At 36.0% G+C, this 23,749-nt stretch overlaps 1 protein-coding gene across 1 annotated transcript in view; it reads right to left on the bottom strand.

Moving 5' to 3' along the window:
- Positions 1-23,749, bottom strand: part of LOC137623054 (KICSTOR complex protein SZT2-like) — a 362,398-nt gene that overhangs the window by 55,524 nt on the left and 283,125 nt on the right. The window contains exon 66 of the mRNA XM_068353692.1: positions 10,351-10,470. Coding sequence (XP_068209793.1) covers positions 10,351-10,470 — 120 coding nt within the window. The remainder of the gene's footprint in view (positions 1-10,350; positions 10,471-23,749) is intronic.

Below are 23,749 nucleotides of genomic sequence, written 5' to 3'. Positions count from 1 at the left end.
CAGGAAATTTGTATGGTCCTTAGCATCTGTGTGCTTATTTCATCTTCCTAGATGCTTGTTCATTTGCCTCTCCAGTCTCTAAATAGAAAATGTCTGGAAATACAGTACGAGCACCAAACTTTGTACATCGATATTATATTTCCTTATATATGTATACGAAAAATGATCTGCATGCATTTATACACAGTATACAGTCATTATTCTGAGTTACTGTACAGCATTCATCCTTTCAAGATAGTAACCTATCACTGTATCAAACCAATCATAAAATATGCAATATTATCTATTTTTTTTGTAGTTCTTCAAAAGCATAGTCCAAAGAAGTAAAACTTTATATCTATGAGAATATGGTGTATTAAGAAACTCAGTAAAACTTCATTAATTTGCTGAAATATTCAAGCAACATTATTTGTATAAGAAAATACTTTGGTTAGCAACATATTACATTAATGAATACTGTAACGAAAGCAATTTTTTTTTACCATAAGAGAAATTTTCTGCTTTCTTGCAAGAATCTTTCACCATTGGTTCAGTAATTTCACATGAAAATTCAAAGATAATACTTTCCGACTAAAGCTTAATCAGTCAACATATATTATAAGAGCACTCCTTAAATATATGGTTAAATATTTTTTTCGGTAGTTTGAATAGCATAGCGTGAAATATATTTTATAGCTATAAATTAATTTTGGACCTATTTTACAGTCCTTTCAGTCCAGAACCCGCAGCCGACCCTGAACAGTTACGAAAATCATCATTTAATAGCAAATAAGATATATATATATATATATATATATATATATATATATATATATATATATATATATATATATATATATATATATATATATATGTATATATATATATATATATATATATATATATATATATATATATATATATATATATATATATATATATATATATACTGTATACTGTACAATAAATACATGAATTAATTGTCAGTTTTAGTACCATATTACATATTGTACAGTTAAACATTTTTCAGATTTCCAAAACCAAGATACGGGTGCTATGTTAATTTTTATCTGATTATCTTGTCATTTATCTTTTACAATAATTTCCTATTTGGGAATTGTAGATAAGGAAAGAAAATAAAGAATTACATTCCTAGATTAGCAACTAGAAATTATTGAAAATTTCAGCTAAGTTTATGTTATAACTTTTTTCAAATAAATATAATAATATATGGAAATTTTTTCAACCAATTAGATTTTTTCCATTCATAATATACATCTAATAACTCTAATGACTGATGGACATGACATATGTCCTCAAAGTCTTCACTCACTATACGACCGATGGATGTAATATATGCCTCAAATAGAATATTTTTTCAAATATTCATTAAAAATAAATTTTGCACCTAAGTGAATCATAGCTCTATGCTAGTGGTAGAGCCTTAGTTGAACTCCATTTCTATGGTTCTGGAATAATGAATTAACCTACCTATATATTTTCTAATGGTCACTGTTTTCGCACAAATCTTTTTTATGATCTTTTTCTTTCGTAGTTTATGAAAAATTTTCTTGGTTACATTGGAAAAAACTATATACCCTCTTTATAAAAAAATTTATTCATGAACAAAATAAAGCAATTCTCAAATTCACATCTACCATGATTTTCTTTTGACAATTATTGTACGTGTAAGCAGTATTTTTTTCTTTTACCAACATCTCAAAATTTATTATATACAGACATTTTCTATAGCAATTCTGATTATTCTGTCATAAAATATAACCATTTTGAAAAAAAAAAAAAAAAAAAACTAAATTGAATATTATAGCTCGAATATTATGGTAGTTGCTATAGTTATTTGATAAGAAATATTTCTTCCCAGTTTCTTGCTAGCACTCCGAAGCTCGACACTTATTAATTGCACGGTTGTTAAAGAATTAAACATTTTTGAAAAACATCATATCAAGAAACTAAGCAAATCCTCTAAAAAACAAGTTCATATTCTAACCTAGCAGTATAATGAGAACTTATGGTCTTTATGAACCACCATATACCCATGCCCTTTTCCTAACTCACAGTTTTGGTCTTTTGCCCACTGATAGATTCCAGTGCTGAACAAACGCAGCAGAGCTATTTAAGACAAAACTGAAACGGAGGATGTTAATATGTTAACTATGAATTTCTAACTAAATGTAAGTGTCTACTGTTTATACAACATTGAAACCTGGAGAAAGATGTTATTTGGTTCATTGTGGCATCACATAAATATTTCATCTATAAACATACCATAGCCATCAAATTATTACTGTACTACTGTAGTTAGTTGAATCAACCTGTATTAATTTTTTATTGTAAGAAAGCCATGAACTTCATGTTCAGCTATAAACTTTTAATCAGTATCCCATTTCACAATGGATTTTCAACATAAACTTTATGAATTTTATCATTTATGACAAATTGTATTATGGTTAATTACCTGTATGCTGTATAAAGTAGCTTGGCTGAGTCTATGTATATTAGTGTATCATCTTAAATCAATTATTAGAATTTAAACTGAATATCTACATATCCTGTTTATTTATGAGTATTTAGTAAATTTCTGATTTTCCAAGTTATTCATGTGGTATCATAAATATTCCTGTTTCTACCCATTGTATCATCTTTGGGTACTAAGACTAAGCATTTTGATGGATGAAGAAAGGATTTTATATAATATGGACTTCGTTGTTCCAGAAATTGTTTTCCCATCAGCATCCTCATTATTTAGCTCTTACTTCCTATTAGTTTTTATATACTGTACATGTTTAGCTAACATGTGGAGGGAAAAGTTGCATCCTCTTACAACCATGTTCTACACTACTACCATGTCCTAATCTCAGGTCTCCATTATTTATCTGACTTCTTAAGCATTCTTCTACATTTACTATATTAATTTATATTGTTTTAATAAATATTATTTCTATGAACCTTCCCTGGCATTCATCTCTATTCTCTAAAAGCTGGTTAAATGTCAATGTCTACCCTTAAAACACAAATAGCCCATTTTATTTCCTTGTAATTGCTCTGCTTCTCTGGTGTTATGTTGGGATCATATGGTGTATAACACTACTACTGTGTGGGTAGATCATATCCCTTTGTCTTTTGGTTCTCTAACTGACACATATGAATCTTAATGAAATTACTTATTTTCATACTCCTCTGGTATTTATATACATGCCTCCTGCCTCCCCACTGATTAGTGATGTCGAGAGGTCCTTGAACTAGTTTCAACTATGCAGCTAAAAACAAAGGGATATGATTTACCTATGCAGTGGTGTTGGCATACACAGCCATATTCGCTCAAGACTACACTAGTGGGGTAGGGCAATTACGAAAGAAAACTGGAAACTTTTAGGCGAGTATATGTCACCATTTAACCAGCTACAAGAGAGAATCCATATGAATGCTATGTGAGTACAGAAATAAGTATTTTTTAATATACGTTATTACTTGTTATCTACTGCTTTATGCACATTTATTCATATGTCTAAGTAAAATGAAATTTCTATGGTCTGGAGGATCTTTCAAATGTATAGCAAATACAGTACTGTATTTCAATGCACCGTAAATTGAGCATAAACACTTGAATGTGAATAAAATTACATATCTACATTTATGTTCTTTTCCTTCCTGTATTCATAGCTTCTCTGAAAAAAACTACTATACTGTATTGCTTTGTCATGATGTATTGATTTACATAAAGAAACTTGCATTATTATTTTTCCTGTCATATTTCCTTTCTATTGATTATAACAACACACCCTTATAACTTTTGATTAATTTCCCATCTCCTCTTGCAAGTAAGCTACAATCAAATTTTCCAATTGTGCAAAAGTGTATTAAGAGCCTTTTGGCCTTTCTTTTTTTCCACTTCATCATTTATCTTTTGAATTACAGCAAACACTTCCTCAATTTTAGGTTTTTCCTGCTAAAAGTTCCAATTTCTATATATTATTTAATTTTCATAAGACATGAACTCTATTTACAAATTCTTCAACATAACAATGAAATTATTTCATTAATATAACTTTAAAAAAAGGAGGAACCTCAAAATAACATAACTACCGAGTAAGGCAAAAAGCCATGTTGAGCGTCTATTCTTTACAAAAAAGTTCCACTATTACTCTAATTCACAGGACAAGGCAAAACTCCATAAATACTAGGCAACAATAAATAGAACAGGAAGACTCTGGAATAGTGTTTACTAGAACCCAATGTAGCATATGATTCACCACCTTTGAAGATTTCTTATTTAATTATCACCATACAGAATGCAAAAAATCTATCTTGAATAAAAAAATATCTCAAAAGAGGAATTGTAAGTACAAAAAAAAAACTTAAATCAACTCCATCTCAAATTAATTACTTTTGTATCTACAGGTTAAATAATCTTTTCAGAAGGGAGAAAATAACTAGCAGCATCAAAACAATGCAGAGCTTAAACATTTCCACCAGTCACAAAAAAGTAAGAAAATCATCAGGGACATGTTTCAGTTACTAATGATGGCATAGGCAATCTTGATAAAAAAAAAGCATATGAAGTCTAGGAGACAAAATCAACCTTATTTCTATTAATAGACAATCATCTAACCTTAATTGATATACCATTGCTTAGACTTTTAATTAAGAGGGATATTTCCAACAGTAAAATTGAAGACCACTAATCATATAGCCTACCTCAGGTATATATCTATTCGCAAAATTGGTAGAAAATATCACTACACTTTTTGAAAAAAAATTCATGTTAGATATACTGTATGGTTTAAAATGTGTTTATTATGTAGGAAAAAAATATTTTAATTAAGTCTGAATGCAACTTATATCTAGTGGATTTACTGTATCTGAAAATAGGAATTTATATTTTATAGTTTCTCACCATATACCTCCTAATACACCTCATTATGTCCCAAATCATTTATTCACACAATGATTGTTTATGGAACTTCACAGGAATTTACTTCTTATCAAAAGAAAATTTCTATACTGAATCCTTCTATTATAATCCTCCAATATATTCCTGGTGATTATCAACAAGAACAATTGGTAAAGTTTTTAACAATTAATTTTACTGGAATAATGCAAGTTAACAATTCAAGTATTTGCAATAAAAATCCAAAAAGGGAAGTGATGAAATTATACAATATGCAGGAACTGCACACAAACACATAACTTCAGAAGTCCACTAACACGTACCACATACTGTACTACTGATGCTGTTCGTCATAACCAAATTTATTCAGAAATATTTACTGTATTATATTTCCAAACAGGCTATCTCAATTTAACGTTGATATTCCTATAGTTAACAACCCTTTTGTAATATTAAATGTACATTTCATTTGAAGCAAAAACAGGTGTTGCTGTTTCTCCCTTTCTGCTTTTTGTTAGTAAACATTTATACCACAGAAAGCATAAGATTAAGCAGGCTATTTAATTTAAAGGAGAACTAACTTCATGCATCAACATAAAATAGCGTGCCCTTTATGTTAAAATATAAAGTTATGAAGGAAGCATTATGGTATTTCCCCAAAGCAGCATCCGCTTCATACATAAATGCAAAGTCAGGAGGCAAGATTCACTTGCATTCAGTTAGTGGTGTGATTAAGCGTTTCACATTCCAAAGCATTAGCTCACTGCATTGCATCCATGCTTATTAGTTTAAATATTACTGCATTAGAGAGCCAAAAGAATTTCCCTGCAAAATCTTATAATTTATTCCTAAAAACTACAATTGAGGATAAAGAATAAAGACCAATTCTCACCCTTCCCCTAAGCAGTTTCAAGATCCCAAGAAACTTGCAAGTTATTAAGAATGTGCACTTACCAAAGGAAAATCTAATATGCACAAAAACTTCCATCCCTAATACACCCTTCACCAGGGTCTCAACGACTATATCATTCTCTAGCACAGTGATAATGCTTAGGTGACTACTGATATAGTCTGCCTTTCTTGTATGCATTTGTTAATCAATGTGTCTGTGTTGCTGGAATAACCATTCCAGACAGAGGAAGATCCAATGCAGAAAACCACAAACTGTACAAAAAGAAAGGCAAACAATGCAAGAGGATAAGCGAAAGTCAAGATTAAGTATGAGGAAGGTAATTAAAGCACAGAAGAACAAAGCTTGGACAATTTGGTAAGAAAATATACATTAATCTGTAAACAGGTGTAATTCTAGTGTAATCCTTGAGTAAAGATTGCCTAAATATATTTAATGGAAAATTTTATTCTGAAATTCATTGAGCAATTGTTTTTCATAACAATATTTTTTAAATGTAAAAATAATAATTTTTACAAAACACTTTTATAGCTCTCATTCATGGTCTTTGATTATCCCAAGACACATTAAACCTTTGAACAAAGGATAGTAGTGGTAGCATCAACCTCTGTACTATCAAAGTATCACCAGGAACCTCCAAATGTCAGCAATTAATGCCATCACATCTAATGGAATCTGGATGAGAAACATATGACTGATGAACTAAGAGGGAGAACTCTATACGAATGATGGAATCGTACGGAAAACTGTTTTGGATTTTTTTTTTCCATTACCATTATAGTATACAAACTTAATCTTAAATAAGGTGGGAAGAATGAACTTTTGACTACCTTGAAGTGATGAGTGACCTGTGAAGAATTAAAGAAAACACTTGGCAACAGAAAAATGCCAGAAAACAAGAAAGATGAAAGAGGGATAAACTGTAAGGATGAGCCTCTCAAGTTTTAAAATAAGGTGTTTACTCAAATCTATACCATATTACTTGAAAGGCAGAGCATGGTACTCGTCAAGCACAGCATTAGCTTACCAGATAGCGAGAAACCGCTCTGACTAGAAACAGGGAGATTCTTTTCACTATTATTATTATTGTTATTACAACCAAAGCTGGAAATTCAAAATGCTACAAGACCAACGGCCCTAATAGAGAAAGCACTTTAGTGTGGAAAAAACAATGATGATTAAAATATAAAACAGTTGTAAAATAAATATAAGATTAGGCTAAAAAATGTCAAATAAACAATTGACAAATGCATTAGGAAACATTTTAACAAAGTTTGAGTTTTGGAAGCTCCACAAATTTAACTATTTTTTGATAAATATAATTCCCTAATGTAGTCACTACGAATGACTTGTGGAAGGAATGCCATAGGACGCTATGCAACACGTCATATGTAGCAGTCTTCACTGCCCCGTATTTTGGTTATTGCTAAAAGGTCAAGTGTAAAATACAGCCAAAAGCATCTGGAATATATGACTCTATCAGACACAACATGCAACTCACTTTGTCTTTACATGTATTACGAATTTGTACGAAAGACAACTAATGAAATCAACCCTCTGGAATATGTCTGTATGAAGAAAACATATGTAGCTTGCTTGGGTTTCTACAACAAAGTAATAATTGCTAAGAAAGTGTGAGCCTAATTATGTTCTTGTGGGCCCATGAAGCCACAAATGGCAGTGTCCACATGTATATTTGAGAACTCGCTAAGTTCAAACCACAGAGCCTTCAGTTGATATAATTATCAAAGCATCCAAATTAAAGGTACCTCCTCATACTTGGATAAAACTACATGTGGTGGCATACATTTTTGATGTTCAGGGATTTCAGGAAGTTCTTTTTCCTGATAGGGCACTGAAAAGGTCACTGTATCCTGTAAGGAGTCTGCTGCGGAAAGACGTTCATTGAGCTGAAGCTGATTAAGTGCCATCCCTGTGTCAACTCCAAAAGTAGGGAGAGATAATTTTACACTTAGCCTGCTTGCTACTGCAACATTAAGCTAACCATGATGACCAAAGTTTGGAAATTCTTGGAAATGTGAAAATGCATGAAGTCTGTAGGCCAAAACTAAAGGAGTGGGGAGGGGCCTTTTCACTAGAAAACAATGATAGATGAACCTGATGGCATCTAACAACCATGTTCTGTCCTTGAATTGTTCCAGACTTCCAGAATTTCTGGTGAAAAACTACCACCAAAGAGGGAATTTTTCCTATGCCTCCCTTATTATCATTCTTATTTTCATGAGTTAAAATGCAATTCTAATTGAAGAGCCAGGATGCTAAAATTCCCAAGGCTCCAACAGGGAAAGCAGCCCTGCAGGGAGAAAGAAATACAAAAATAAAGAATGAAAATTAAATACCTAGAAAAGGAACAAAAAAATAAATAAAAGCAATTGAAACTGCTAAAAAGATTCATGCAAGCCTTTTCAACAAAAACCAGTTTTGCATTTAATTGTAGCTACTGTACTTACATAAGATCATTCCATAATTTGATCACAGCTGGAACATACATAAAAAAAAGACGGTATTTAGTACTGAACCTCATGTCCACAGGTATAAGTCAAACGGTTAGAGAATTCCATAGCAACGGAATCCCTTGGCTTCATCAAGATGTTAGTCCAAGAATGAAAAATCATGATATGAAACACCAAAATATTTAGGAGAGAACCTACCGTTCTCTTGACTTTCTATTCATCCATCAATGACTGGGACCTAAATATTAACACACTGGAAACTCGCAATATACACTACTGCAAGCTAACAATGCCACAAGAATTTACAAAGGAATCATTCAGAAGTATTAACCTCTGGATGAAAGATATTGATTAAAATTGAAGGCATCAAGGAGGGTTCTTGTATAAAGCCTCAATAGTAAAAGACATGTCACGACTGTAAATAACAGATTTGAACCCATTATAATTTTCAGATCTCCTAAGAGGGAAGTTCGAAGTAAGTATATTTCATTGGAACAAATACATTTGAAGCCATTATATTTTTGTAGTCCCTGCTAGCTTCTATTCCACCCATTCTCACACTAACATTGACAGTGCTGTTCACTCTTCTGTTGACCAGGAGAGAGCAAAACAACTAATTAGGGCCACAAATGCTGGGTACCCATTCTAAAAATTCATTGAATGAAGCTTCATGCTAAATAGTGGCGGCCATAGTATTTTACTCATCTGACTGCCATACAAGACCAGTACAGCTCTTGGAGGAGTCAAATGGGGCTTTGTTTACAGGTACAGAAGGAACCCTAGACCTCCTAGTGGGGAATAAAAGGTTATCTCTACAGAAACGATGAATGGAATAAAAACATACCATAGAAAACGTCAATCAATTAATTATCTAGGAAACTCTGCAAGGGTAAAAGCAGACTGTGAAAAGGTGATAACAATTAGTGTTGACTAGTGGAAGCTCCAGGCAGCCCTTGCACTATAGTTAATATTAATACTACTATCCTCTGGACTAAAGTTTGCAGTTTTTAAGAAAATTTCAACACCATAATTGTGGGCTATATGAGTGATGGGGTTGGATGAAACAAAGCTCAATGAAACGGTAACCTCTTTGAAATTATGTTAAAACCTCAAAACATTTAGCCAGAATTACTCCAAAGTTAGTGATCTCAGTGAGATGACGGAAATAAAAACTTCATTTGGCTTTCTATAACAAAACACTGCATCTGGTAAAAAAAAAATTAAAGCATTGTACTCTAAGTTGAAAAATAGATTTACCCTGTACTTTTATTTATGAATTTATCAAATTTAATACTGGGTGATGTTCAGAACTACCAATTTATAAATTTAGAAATAGTTACTTTTCTTTTCGTAGTTTTCCCTTTTTTTTTTTTTTCAATATTTGAACATGTTAATATTTTCATATTTCTTTCCATATAGAAATGAATTATGACTACAGTTAATAAACCACAAAACTGTTTAAGGATAAAATTGAAAGCTCGTTTGCATTCTGAAAACATGGAAAATCTAACTGAATCTCACCCTCAATTTAATGATATTTTCATCTTATAATTTTCAAAACTTTGCTGGAATGTCTCGATGTCATTCAGATCTGGAACCCTTCAGTAAATGTGGTATAGCATTTATACAAAACAATATTTAAAGGTTGATAATGCAAAAATGGTAACATATCATATAATTATTTTCTATGGTAATGTTGAAATAGTCTACCTGCATAACTATAGCTATACAAAATTCTGCCCAAAATCCAGTACGAGAGGTATTACCATGTAATGAACAAGGATATTCTTCTTGTTTAAGTGGTATACATTAGTTTATCTTTTTGCATCTAATCATTGAGCAAAACTGGAAGGATTATAACATACTGTACAAGACAAATAATCATCTCACTTAAAATCACTTATTTATTACAAGGACTAAAAGTATTAAATGACAAAATGTCTCCAGTATATAGCTGGAGATATCTGCAAACTGCCAAGGTATGCAGTTAAACAGGGAGGTCAAAAGCCCTCCTAAATTTATCAATAGCAGCCCAAGCCCCATCCTTCTTCTCACATCTAAGACTAGTTTCCTCTTACTTTGTCATCAATGTGGTCAGGAGGGCAGCCCTCGGGAAAGAGGAGTGTTGCAGAAGAGTGTGGTGAGGGAAGCACAGAAGCAGGAGGACCTCTCACCACAACTCCAATTACTCCTTGAGTCTTGAAGAAAAATTTTGTAAAAATTTATCCTTTCAATGATGGACTTAGTTCTACACCATTCACAACTTTGTAGAAAATTCATTACAAGCCAAATAATGTAAATATAAGATACATCAGCTGAACATGCCATTTAATAACAATGAATTATTCAACTTAAACTAATTCACAATCACTTTATGGTATAATATCCACTGTTTTAATTAGTAAATTTAAAAAAAAATATGCATTACAGTACTGCGGTGTATAACTTTTTAAACCATGCTTGCTGTTGTTGATTGCATTACTCATGTTATCCAAATATAACAAATTAATTTACTTATAAATACTGTAATATTAGTACAAAATGCGTCATGAACCCCCCACAAGAAATTCTAAATAATTGAAGTAATTTTCCACTTCAGCACAATTAAAGGATTATTATGCAACAAGACTTTCAAAATATGACCCAAAAGATTTAATGATCTTTTCATATTTCCTATATATAAATGTCAATACTGTATTGCAATGATTAATTTTGGTCCATATCTGAAAATTAGACTATGAAATTAAATCTTTGGAAACAAAGTTCTTAAACACTGTTCTCCAGCTGACATTACTGTTGGTAGAATATCATTCAAAATATCTCAGTTAGATGATAATGTGATCAATAAAGCTGTGGGATGTTTTATTAAAGGGAAGACTCACTCTAGTTATTTAAAAAATGAGTAAATGTAGCCTTGTATAAGCAACAAGGGACAAATAACAAATTTTTTGTGATAAAATCATTTCAATACCTACCAAAGTTTAATTGCTATTCGTTTTCTTGAAGGAATAGACTAGTCTACCTATCCAAAAATTTTCTATTTTCCTATATGATACCACTACTAAAGCTTCCCTTTACCCATTTAGGTAGATCTCACCTCTGTGCAAGGACACACTGGCCGAACATCAAGCTCCCTCTGTTACAGTCATTCACATTTTTTTGGTAGAGGAAGTATCATCAATGACTGAACTATGCCAACCACTATGAGTATTGAAATGATTTTTATATAAAAATTGTTTATTTCATACTGACCTGGGAGTAGGGATACTACTGTTAACCTAAATCCACATTTCTCTTTTCAATGTAAGATTTTTACTCAATATTCTTTAACCTTTGGTAATAATGTTATTCATTCTATGCATACTACTGCCCTAGGATAAGACAATATCTCACAACCATTCATCCAAACTACATCCAATTCAATGTGCTGATTTCCAAAATTCAGATAGTCTACCACCAAGTGATAACAGCACTATCTAACTGCGGTAGGAACTTTAGTTAAACTAAAACTTTAAGGAAAATCTTGTAAAGAATTTTCAACAAACTAACATCATATAAGAAAGCAATAATGCTTGAAATTAGAAATTCCCGTTTCCCCAACTAAGGACTTAATTTCATCCATGCCCGCAACTAAGAGGCAAAGGGATAATTCATCACCAATTGATGCAAGTACAGGAATCCTTCATTATGGAGACTCATAGAGAAGTAGATGGACCAGGTATAAGAGGGGCAATTGCTTTGTTCATAGTATTAGGGGAGTGGCTACATCCCTTAATTTCATTAAGAATTCAAATATGGAGATTGAATACTTGGATTCCTCCACTGGGGAGCAGCCAGTAGTTTTTCAAACTCTACCTAATGAAATTGAGGGATGTAGCCACTACCCTGATACCATGAACACAGCAATTGCCAGTCTTAAGCCTAGTCCATCTACTTCTCTATGAGATTCTATGATGAGGGATTATATAAAGGATAAAAGAACACATTTCAATAGTGGTTTATGTGGAATTCTAACTAAAAATAAAGGTTCTTCACTCACCCTCTTATGTTCGCAACTATAAATAAATTTTCAAAGCTCTCACGTGGTAAAACAGAACTTTGTCAGAATCAACTTCTGTATATCTCCAAAATCATAGATTTCCAAATGTCTAGGCAGTGCCTCGGGCATAAAATAATTCTTAACTCTAATTTCAGGAGTATGTCTCCTATAGAAGAAAACCCTCCCAATGCCAAAATAGCTTGTACCTTAGTAACCTCTTGGGCAAAATCATGGCTAAAAGAAATCGGATTTTAACTGTGTAAAAATTAAAGTAAGTAGATCTGCTAAGGTAACAGCCACCTATCGTGATACTATCACTAGTTTTATGGGGTCCTATGATTACACAGATAGTACATCTTAGATCCCTCTCTGTTTACAGTTTTTCTTCTTTGTCTACAAGTATACCGGGTAATCTGGCATATTCCTTACACAATTGCCTCTTTCCTCATACACCTGACAACACCAAGAAAACCCCACTACTCTTCCTATTTCAAGTGGTTGGCTACTGTAAGTGTTCAGTGCCTACTTTCCACTTGGCATTGGTAGAAGAGACTCTTTAGCTATGGTAAATAACTCATACTAGAGAAGGACAGTTCAAACTCATGCAAATCTCCAATTTTCTATAGTCTTAAATAGTGCTATAGCCTCTGTAGCATGGTCTTCCACTGCCTTGGGTTAGTTTTTTCTTGCTTCAGGTTAAACTCAGGCATACTACTCTATCAGTTTTCTTTTCCTCATTTTTTTCAAATGGTGTGTTGGGCAAGCTTAATAAAATGGCCAAAGATGGCTGGTGGCTTACCAAGAGGTTGCCTTTTTTTCTATCTGTTCTTTGATCCTCTTCTATAATACTAATTTCAAAACCATCGTTACTTTCCGTCCTTCAGTTTAAGTGGCTATCCTGAAGGGTACTAAGCCTTCAATGTTGTGTTGGGTCCACCATGTTTATCAATTTAATCCAACAATTTTTGTTTGGTCTATGAATTAATTTTAGATTTTCTCTGCACTTAGTTCTGTACATATTGATTTTATCAGCATCATTAAGTCTGAAGTATGAAGAAAGCTTTTTATTTCTTTATCCTTAATGTCTGGAGATACTGAGCAAAATACTGGATCAGTGTGTCCCAGTCTGTAATACTGTCATCTAAAGTATTACAAGACTACATGGCTATACTACAGATCTTAAATTTGACATTAAGGTAGTATGATTTTTTACTAGGTTCAGAAACTTCAGTTTCGCAAAAGAGGCACTCATCTGAACTGCTCATCCCAAGTTTTAAGAGACCAATAATTTTGAATCATAATGCCATAGCAAGGGGAAGGGGGATGGCTTCATATTAGGACTGAGTACCTTGTTTCTCATAAGTTAGGCTTTGAATGTTCATGTCATGAGAATCAGGTCATAAATTTGTGACAGACATTACTTTTACTTGTGTTCCATCTGTTGAAAATCCAGATTTTGATGATTCTATCTTTGTCTTCTTATCACTATGGCTAAAACAAATGAAGATGATAGAAAGGCCTCATTTGTGCTTGGTGATTTCAATGCTCACCATAGGGAGTGGTTGAATTCCATTTCTCATGAGATAACACCACCTCAGTCTGTGGGCTATCACTGGTTAAAATCTTGGAATTGTGTTACATAGTTAGCATGATGAGACTTTTACTCCTGATTCCATGACAAAACTGGCTGACTGGATCACCATCTTAAGTATTAACTGTGGCAGGGATGTCGCAACAGTAAATGTTCAGTAGGCACCTCTGTTAATAGCTAACACACTTAAAACTATTACTCTCTGGAGGGATTTCACCAAAATATTCAGAACATGCAGTAACAATGCCCAAGTATCCCTCTGAAACCAATCCCTTACATAAAGTATTGCCAAAAGAAGCTTCATAGACTGAGAGACCCATGCCTACAACTGTCACAGATCGGGACAATTCCTGACAGATTTAGGTAATATAGGGAAATAACAGTAACATTTTTCAAGAAACTAACTAGCTTAGCATCTATTAAAGCTGTGACATCAAGTCTTTTTCCTATGGAAACTGTCCACTGGAATCATCAAAGTATAGTTTAGCACACCAGTCCACTACCATGAACCAATCTTGCAAGAGCAAAATGGCTGTCTCAATACTCTTGCTATTACCTTTAGCACTTGAAATGTTACTCTATACTCTTTTCCTAGGTTTTGCATCTCTATCCTTATTTCTGGATTGCACATAAAGGTTTAAAGGCCACTCATGAATGGCAGAGGCAAGGGACAGTGACATTGCCCTAGCAAGCAGGACAATGCCCTAGAGACTGACCATATATACATATGATCAGCACCCAAGCCCCTTCTCCACCCAAACTAGGACCAAGGAGGGCCAGGCAATGGCTGCTGATGACTCAGCAGATAGACCTATAGGCTCCCCCGAGCTCCCATCCTTAGCTCGCAAGGATGGTAAGGTTGCAGCAACCAAAGGAACTAACGAGTTTGAGCAGGACTCGAACCCCAGTCTGCCAATCACCAGGCAAGGACGCTACCACCAGGCCACTACAAGTAAGCTTTCATGCCTAACTCTGTTAAGGTGCATACTCACTTATCAACCAATGAGTACTGTGATTACTTTTCCTTACACTAGTTACACAGCATTTGTGGGTTAACATCATCATTTTAAAGCCTTTTCATGTTACATCCAGGGAAATTCTTTCTTGAAAAAAGTAAGTAAATACCTGACAATCTATTAAAAATGACAGCAATAACCAAATGTGAAAATGAAGAAAAAAAAACAGCATAATGGATTAGGTGTTTATAAAACATATGGCAGGAAAAGAATGACCATCTGTAAAAAAGAAACCATACGTTTTGCACAGGTGTCCCTACAAAGAGGAGAAGGGTATTTATATGACTAAAAGGAAGTGTTATGAGTGGTATCTTTACATACAGAAGGAATTTTTTTTAGCTTTCATATCTATTCTTTCTAGATAAGGAATAGCAAATGAATCTCGAAAAGGTTCACTGAAATATTATCAATCAATATTATCAGATAAAAACACTAGCAAAAGTTTCTTAATCGCTGCAAAATGTAAAATTACTCTTGATTCATTAGTGTGGTTTGCTTTTAGGGGCATGCTCAATACATGACAGAATATCACAAATCTTAAAAGTAATTTGTATTCTTCCAAGCTATACAAACCCGAGTCCTTTAAAGTAGGGAAATTAATTCAGCGGAGTTGGAATGGACGTTGAATTTGTTAATGTGGTGGTTAAAAACAGGTGGTGAGCAAGAGTGAGTCTCCGAGCCCGCACACCTGTCAAAGACTCTTCACTTTTGACCTGCAGATCAGGGCTGAGAGGGGTTATTAAGGTAGGAAGTTTAACTTTACCATAAGGTTTGTATACCTAGCAAAATTACAAATTCGTTATGTTTTCCTACATGTATACAAAACTTTCTTCCTTTAAAATGAAACTGGTTGGTTCTCTTTCTTAGAACTGTCAGTCTACCTGGCTCCATAGAGGAGCAAACAAAATGATTCCGGCAAACACCTACCTGTCCATCATAGAGATGAATAGGCAGATAAGGCCCAGCCTGTACAAGAGGACTGGTATGTGGTTAAAGGAGGAATCCCTTCCTCCTAAGGGGAATGAAGTCCGGAATGATATACCTGGCATATTAAGATCAATATTGTTATATATTCCACCATTCCCCCCCCTTGTCAAGGGAGGATGGGGAAGATAGTTCTATAGATTTCAAAGAATGGCACTCAGAAGTGTAGCTTACCAGCATCAAATCAGAGCCAGTAAGTAAGTGCACAACCACTTTGTTCCCAAGAGAGGGGAAGGAAAGATGAAGAAGAGCCAGTCATTCTACCTTCCATCCTTGACTTGAACCTACACGTTACAGCAGACAAGATGCTTCCTGCCCTGTGTGAAAAGTGGGCTAGCTACACAACTTCTTGAGCAGCCACCATAGGACCAAGAACAATTGTCAAGGGACTTGTGGGTATACTCCCATGGGTAAAAGGCTGTGAAAGTTGTTTGGTATTTCCAAACTCCAGCCTTCAACACCTGGCTAACTGCAAAAATACTTATGTATGTTAAGGTGGAGATTATACTCATGACTTTTTGTGCCCTGGTCCTAGCTGGTACCTTGATTCTCTCAGCTGTCATGGTGTATGCCCTAGGGATCATCTCACAAAACAAGAAAGAGACTGTGCTCCTTGACACCTTTTCTTGGTTCTGCCAGTGCTAAGGACAAGGCGCTAACACTCAGGCCTAAGGTGTCAGGTCCTCAGACAGTACTGCAGAGCCCTCATGGAATACATAAACATTTCCTCTCAATTACCACCTGCCGCTTCATATAGAGAGGGGATGGAGAAGGTCTCAAACCTGGGGTTGTGCACTTCAAAATTCTGGGTTTGACCACAAACTTAAAAAGAGACCTCCTTCCACCCATCAGCAAGGGTTACTAAAAGAGACTGTGTAACTTGCCTACTCTCTTTGCTTCAAGATAAGTTTTGAGGGTAAGATCTCTGTTGACCTTCTCAAAGGCTTAAAAGGGGTCTGTGTATAAGCCTCGAGAATAAGGGTCATGTCCCACTCTGGGTATTGAGGTCCTGGGTTGGGCAAGACTACTCGAGGTTCCTCATGAGCATAAAAAACTCCATTGAGAGGTCTACACCTTCAGTCGAAGGCTGAGTAATATCCTTAGACAGCTGCAACAAAGAGGCACTTATCTTGGCAAAGGAAGACAAGGAAATCCGTGATCTGCGCTAGAGATGCTCCAACCAGAGAAGCACCCTTTCTATGACTCCAATCGAAGAAGAAGGCCCACTTCCCTGGCAGAAAGCTACAGAGGACCATCGTGATAACAAGACATCTCCTATGCTGTGATTAATGAAAATCTATTTGCATGGAGGAGATGCTGGATAGACTCCAACCAAAACTTACGGCACTTCATGGATAAGTGGTACCCCTGAATATGTGGCTGACAGATAAGCGAGTACCACTGGGGTAGTTCTCTCAGGACTTTGACTAGAAGTGATAACAAATTGGGATAACCCTTGGCATGTGGCCATCAGGGAGATGCTAGGGTCACCCTGAGGACTGGCATAATCAACACTCAAGTTAATCAGCGGCCAAATCAGGCTGAACGAAGGAAAAGTGACGCATCCAAGTGCTGCCATGGATGTTAGATGAAGTCTGTAAACACTTCCCATGGGTCTGGAATGGGGGAACGACACATTGGGAATTTTCTTTTTAGCGACATGGTGAAAAGGTTGATCCTAGTAGATCCCCACAGTGCAGGAAGCCTGTCCACTATTCAAGGATGTAGGGACCACTCCAACCCTACAATATGCCTCTAGCAACTAAGTGTGTCTGCTAGTGCATAACCCTTGCTTTGTCAACTTGCAATATGGGTGCAAAGCTGTGCCCCCTTGTGTTTTCATTTAAGCAACAATGTTGGTGTTGCCATTCATCAACAACACCAAATGCATCCTCAAATATTCTTGGAATGCTTACAGGACTAGAATGCGGCTTGCATTTCTAGGACATTGAAGAGTAGATGCTTTTCTTCTGACGACAATCTTGAGACAACCAGGTGTGTGCCCCACCCCTCCTTTGATGCATCTGGGAACAGCTGCATGTCCGAAGATGGGGAGCCAAGTGGAACGTCCATGGTGAGGTTTTCCTCTGGAACAGGAAGGCTGGGCGATCACTGTAGGTGGACCAATGTTCCTTCAAACACCCCTGAAAGGATCTCTCATGAGGGCACCTGTGAGGAACAAGCTTCTCCAGCTAGGAAAGGAGACCTAGAGGACTCTGTTATCACTGAGCTGGGAGTATTGTCTTGAATAGAAACCGATGCTCTACCTACCTGAGCTTGCTGATGTTATAGTCTGAAGGGAACTTTCACACTATCGTCATGTTTATCAACATACCCAAGTACTGCAACCTCTGCCTGGGTATGAGATCTGACTTCTCTCAACTTATTACAATCCCCAAATCATGATAAAATGAAAGAAGTCTAGCTCAATTCTGTAGCAGCTGCTTCATGGAGGAGGCCAATCAAATCAACGAGATACATCAACAAATGTATCCCTTATGAATGTGCCCAAGCTGCTATCAGAGAACACCTAGGAGCAGCACATCCCAAAGTACAGCGTCTTGAACTGGTACACCATGCGATAAAAGGAAAAGTGGAGATATTTCTGAGAAGACTGATGTATGGGTGCTTGGAAGTATGCATACTACAAATCCAATGCGAGCATGAAGACTCCTTCTCGGATGAAATTCAGCACGGCCTTCTTCAGCCAAAAAAAAAAAATCGACTGTAAAACCCTGGACATTTGTCTAGAGCAATTTTGAGTGCAATTTTCTTCAACATCCCTTACATTTCTGTCTGCAAGACCAGGTCTTTTGATATTAGAAGTTCGAGCAAAAAACACTATCAACATATCTAATCATCAACTCAATCCAGGGTCAAACGACCCAGGGTTTGACCAGGGTACATCCAAAAATGGCCTTGACCTTTGAGGGGCATTGAAGTGTCAATCAATGACCAAAATTCTCCCTGAAGGTGGAGCCAAGGTCGTCACATCCAGTCCACTTCACTCACGAATGAGTGTAAGAATGTCCACAAAGCAAAACTCCAACTAAAGATTGTACCAGGCCAAGGTACAGTACCTTAGGGGCAGATGAATCCCAAGTACTATCATACCCAGCAGGGGTAGAAAGTGAAGTATACTGCTCTGAAGATTAACTGTACCCCCATCCAGCAATACGAACACTCTGCCCCTAGGACAGACCCAGAAACATAATTATAGGCTGATAACAGACCAGGATGGCCAACAGCAGGGAAATGATCTTTGGTACTGATCACAAGAGAAAAATGGAATAACCCATACTCTTTCATCTGCTGATTATTGGGGGGAGGTGTCATAGGCCTCCACCACCAGCCCGTGGCCTTCAGCTACTCGCAAGCGTGCAATGATAACCTCAAGCGTTGTCAACTTCTTAACATGGGGTACCAAAGTACTGCGATCAGAGAGGGGAGCAGCAGTCCACCATCCATGTAAGAAGGTGAAGGAGGGTGCCCAAGCACCTCCAACACATAGCTGACAGAAGGTGCATGTGGTACTCCATGGGTGGTCAGGCATGGTTGGTCATGGCTCTGGCTCAACCAACATGGCCACGATAAAGGAAGTGGCACAAGGTTGTGGTCCCAGCACAAGGGGACGAAACATAGGGACGGGAACAACTAGAGAGTCGTCCACCCCTTTCGAAACAGTGGTGATGTTGTAAGGAGCCCTTTCCTTACAGCTGACTGGCCTTCCTGGACCTCTTGGACTTCTGTGTAATGTCAGAATCAGAATTGGAAGTCAAAGAGGAGTCAGATGAGGAAGAGGAAGAGGAATGTTCACGTTTCTTTCTCTTACCCAAGGCTCTGCAAGCAGAGGAAGAAGTTGAGGGCTGAGCAACCATCAATGACAAAGCTAATCCCCGGGGGAGACACTGCACTGACTACTTCAACAGGACCCACAACACTGGGGGAACACTGTCACAAGGGAAGTGGCATGTACACTCACTGGTGATTACAAAACAAACACGGACTGGAGTCACAGAATCTGAGTGGGAGGGAGCCACAGGCTCCAGTTACATTAACAGGGTAGGGCAGGGGCGACAAGAATAGGGGTAATAGGGAAGGATTAGATACACTTAGAGAGCACTGCATACATGGATCACCACTGGGATCACTGATTGCTGGTACTAGAATCACCACTGGGATCACTGATTGCTGGCACTAGAATCACCACTGGGATCACTGATTGCTGGCACTAGAATCACCACTGGGATCACTGATTGCTGGCACTAGAATCATCACTGGGATCACTGATTGCTGGCACTAGAATCACCACTGGGATCACTGATTGCTGGCACTAGAATCACCACTGGGATCACTGATTGCTGGCACTAGAATCACCACTGGGATCACTGATTGCTGGCACTAGAATCACCACTGGGATCACTGATTGCTGGCACTAGAATCACCACTGGGATCACTGATTGCTGGCACTAGAATCACCACTGGGATCACTGATTGCTGGCACTAGAATCACCACTGGGATCACTGATTGCTGGCACTAGAATCACCACTGGGGTCACTGATTGCTGGCACTAGAATCACCACTGGGATCACTGATTGCTGGCACTAGAATCACCACTGGGATCACTGATTGCTGGCACTAGAATCACCACTGGGATCACTGATTGCTGGCACTAGAATCACCACTGGGGTCACTGATTGCTGGCACTAGAATCACCACTGGGATCACTGATTGCTGGCACTAGAATCACCACTGGGATCACTGATTGCTGGTACTAGAATCACCACTGGGGTCACTGATTGCTGGCACTAAAATCACCACTGGGGTCACTGATTGCTAGCACTGGAATCACCACTGCATCATTGGTGCTATCACGGCAAAGTAGCCTTAGGTACCCACTCCTTACAAAACAACATCGAGGGCCTGAGGAAAGCTTGTCTTCTGCAAGAAAGAGCTCCCAGCACATGCTGGGGTGCCATGATCTCCTTACACTCAACAAAACCTGAAAACTCTCTGATGTAGAACCGAGTTCTTCCTGCTCCTGAAGCATACTCTAAGGATCTAAGCCAGGGGTTCATACACAGGAGCTTCAGCAAACGGCAAACTTAACGAGGAGAGCATAAGTGCCAACAGTCTGTCCAGTAATTCACGGGCTTGCCAAAAATAACATTGAAGACTTTTCATTCTCGTCCAACGCAAACACCCGCTATGGTAGGCCACTATCTACAATCAGTAACAAAGGGGATAATCTTAACAATTATGCCCTTAAATAATGATTGGATCTATCGCCAGTTTATCATAAACTGAAGAATTATCCAATATACACTTGCAATCTTGCTTCGTTCTGCTATTATACATAAAGCCAGTAACACTAATGAGACTAAAGGTATAAGAAAAAGATTAAATAGCCTTGGATAGGATGCAACAGTACTGTATATCAGTACGCATAGCCAAAAACAAAAGTGAAGAGTCTTTGGTAGATAGGCGAGAGGGGATACTTGCCAATGCACACCACCTGTTGTTATATACCTCAGTAACAAATTCAGTGGCCATTCCAGCTCCACTGTTGACATTTCCATATTTCAAAGGACAAAAGCTTTGTATAGGTGTAGGAACAAAATTGTTATACATGACGCCTGGCTCCATTTATAACCTCGAGTATATGCAGAAGCAGCTTTGCATTTGGCAGAATATACTGTACAGAGGCCAGCCTTGGAAAGTAAAATACAATAACTTCGAGATAAACTGACATATCTTATAATTGTTTTGACATTTGATCTGGTTGATTTTACTAACTTTCTTTGTTACAGATCTTTTGATACTACAAGATAATCTTTAATTTTCCCAAGACTTAGCCTTTGGTATTAGCTGTATGAAGAAATCACACTGACAAAAACCATTATTACATTATCTTACATTACATTAACTCATTGATGAAGAGATAAAAGTTATGTTACTAGATATCAACATGGAATTCTATCCATAACCTTGGTTGACAGGTATTATAACAAACAGAATTTATAATAATTAGAGGGCACTCAAAATTTGCCATTTTCCTAGTGCAACGTAATTGTACGATCCTTACAGGATAAATAATATTCCTCTCATCAACTTTTTACACATACTGTAGTGCCATTGACTCAATAACACTTCTAATGTATAAAATGTGGTCATAATAATGACATACAAGAACTGATAATGGTAATTTACAGTTTTGTTAAGGGGTACGACTTAACTACACCAAAACAATATTATTTTGGAGATATTTCAAAGCCCTTTTTTTTTTTGATTGCTTTTTCATTTAAAAGTCATTTGAGAGAGAATACTAGGCTCTAAAATTTGTACATTGGAAAATTTCTTAGCATTTTTATTTGTTCATATGTATTATTCTATCAATGTATATAGGTCACTTTCAAAGATGATTTTTTATCATATGGAAGATTTTAGTTTTTTCAAAAAGTAAATGTAAAGATTGTAGGCTATAAAATTCCCTTATCATTTCATCTTTGGATGACAATAACCTATCAATAAAAAAAATGTAGCAACAATTTTTTCTGAAATTTTCATATTTTGAGAAATCAGGCTTCAAAGATTTATTTGTAGAGATTGGTTGAATATACTAAAGTATGCATAAGTATGGGTTTTCATTCTGATCAGGCATGAGATAAATAAGGCCAAAAAATGCTCACGACACTGGTTTTTCCATTTTAAATAATGAAGTAATTCAGATATTTTAAAGTTTAAAAGGGTAATTTTACATATATTTTTTCATTCTCTTCAGTTCTATTACATCTTTACCAGCTTTCCATTAAAAATGCTGGTATTTTACCAAGTAACAATGCCAACTGCTTTGATGTCATTTGTTGCTTTGAACTCTTTTGGTACAGTATTTTATTTGTTTTGTACAAAGTTATCTGCCATTACTTTAAGTAACTTTAGCAGGGGTACTTTTTTTAATTACCTTTTGTCCACAAGAGTTTAGAAGGAAAAATACTAATCATTTACAACAGCAAAAATGGGAAAAAATTTTGATACTAAATTATTAACAAATATCTACTACTATTGTAACTCGTCTATTTAGGTTTAAAGACGGAACTGTTCACGATATAAAGCAACATCACAAAAACTAGGTATATTTCAAGTTACAGAACATCAAAATAAAAAATTCCAAGTTTGCATTAGATTTCTTCTATGGACAACTGAACTACTATCTTTTTAAGGGGCCGATAAGCTTCCACCTTTTTAGTACACATTCCTAACATCCAAAAATCTGATACCTGGGTCGGTAAAATTTTATTAGCCAACTAGCACTGCAGTTGCCAAGTGTTTAAGTATAACCAATGCAAAAGCAGATCATCCTGAGGACATATTAATAGTGTGTATTTTTTTATAATTTAAAAATAATACATGACATGTTTGCTTAATATTTAAAATTTCACCCTCTTCCTGAAAATATCTGCAGACTTAAAATTTAATTTTAAATCTAGAACTTAACTTGTATTTTCTAAAACTTTCAGCCTCTTACTATATAAATAAAAATACTGTAGAGTACTTTGTTCTTTCTACAACACTTCAAATGCATTCCCACAGTAAAGGAAATGGTAACTCTAATAACCCATCATGTCTTGTGGTATTCCTCGTACTATGTAAAACACGAAGTTAACAACCCATTTTAAGGAAAAATTCAGAAGAAAAAGCTCTTAATTATTATTAGAAGCTAAGCAACAACCCTATTTTGAAAAGCCAAGATGCTATAAGATCTTGGATTGTTGTTCATTGAAGAATTGATTTCCAGTAACCATAATGCAGCAAAAGCCAGCGTTTCATAACAAAGTAGCAACAGTGT

The sequence above is a fragment of the Palaemon carinicauda genome, chromosome 30, assembly GCF_036898095.1.
Source record: "Palaemon carinicauda isolate YSFRI2023 chromosome 30, ASM3689809v2, whole genome shotgun sequence".
Taxonomy (NCBI): domain Eukaryota; kingdom Metazoa; phylum Arthropoda; class Malacostraca; order Decapoda; family Palaemonidae; genus Palaemon; species Palaemon carinicauda.
Note: the sequence above shows the minus strand (reverse complement) of the source record. Positions and strands in the feature narration are given on the sequence as shown.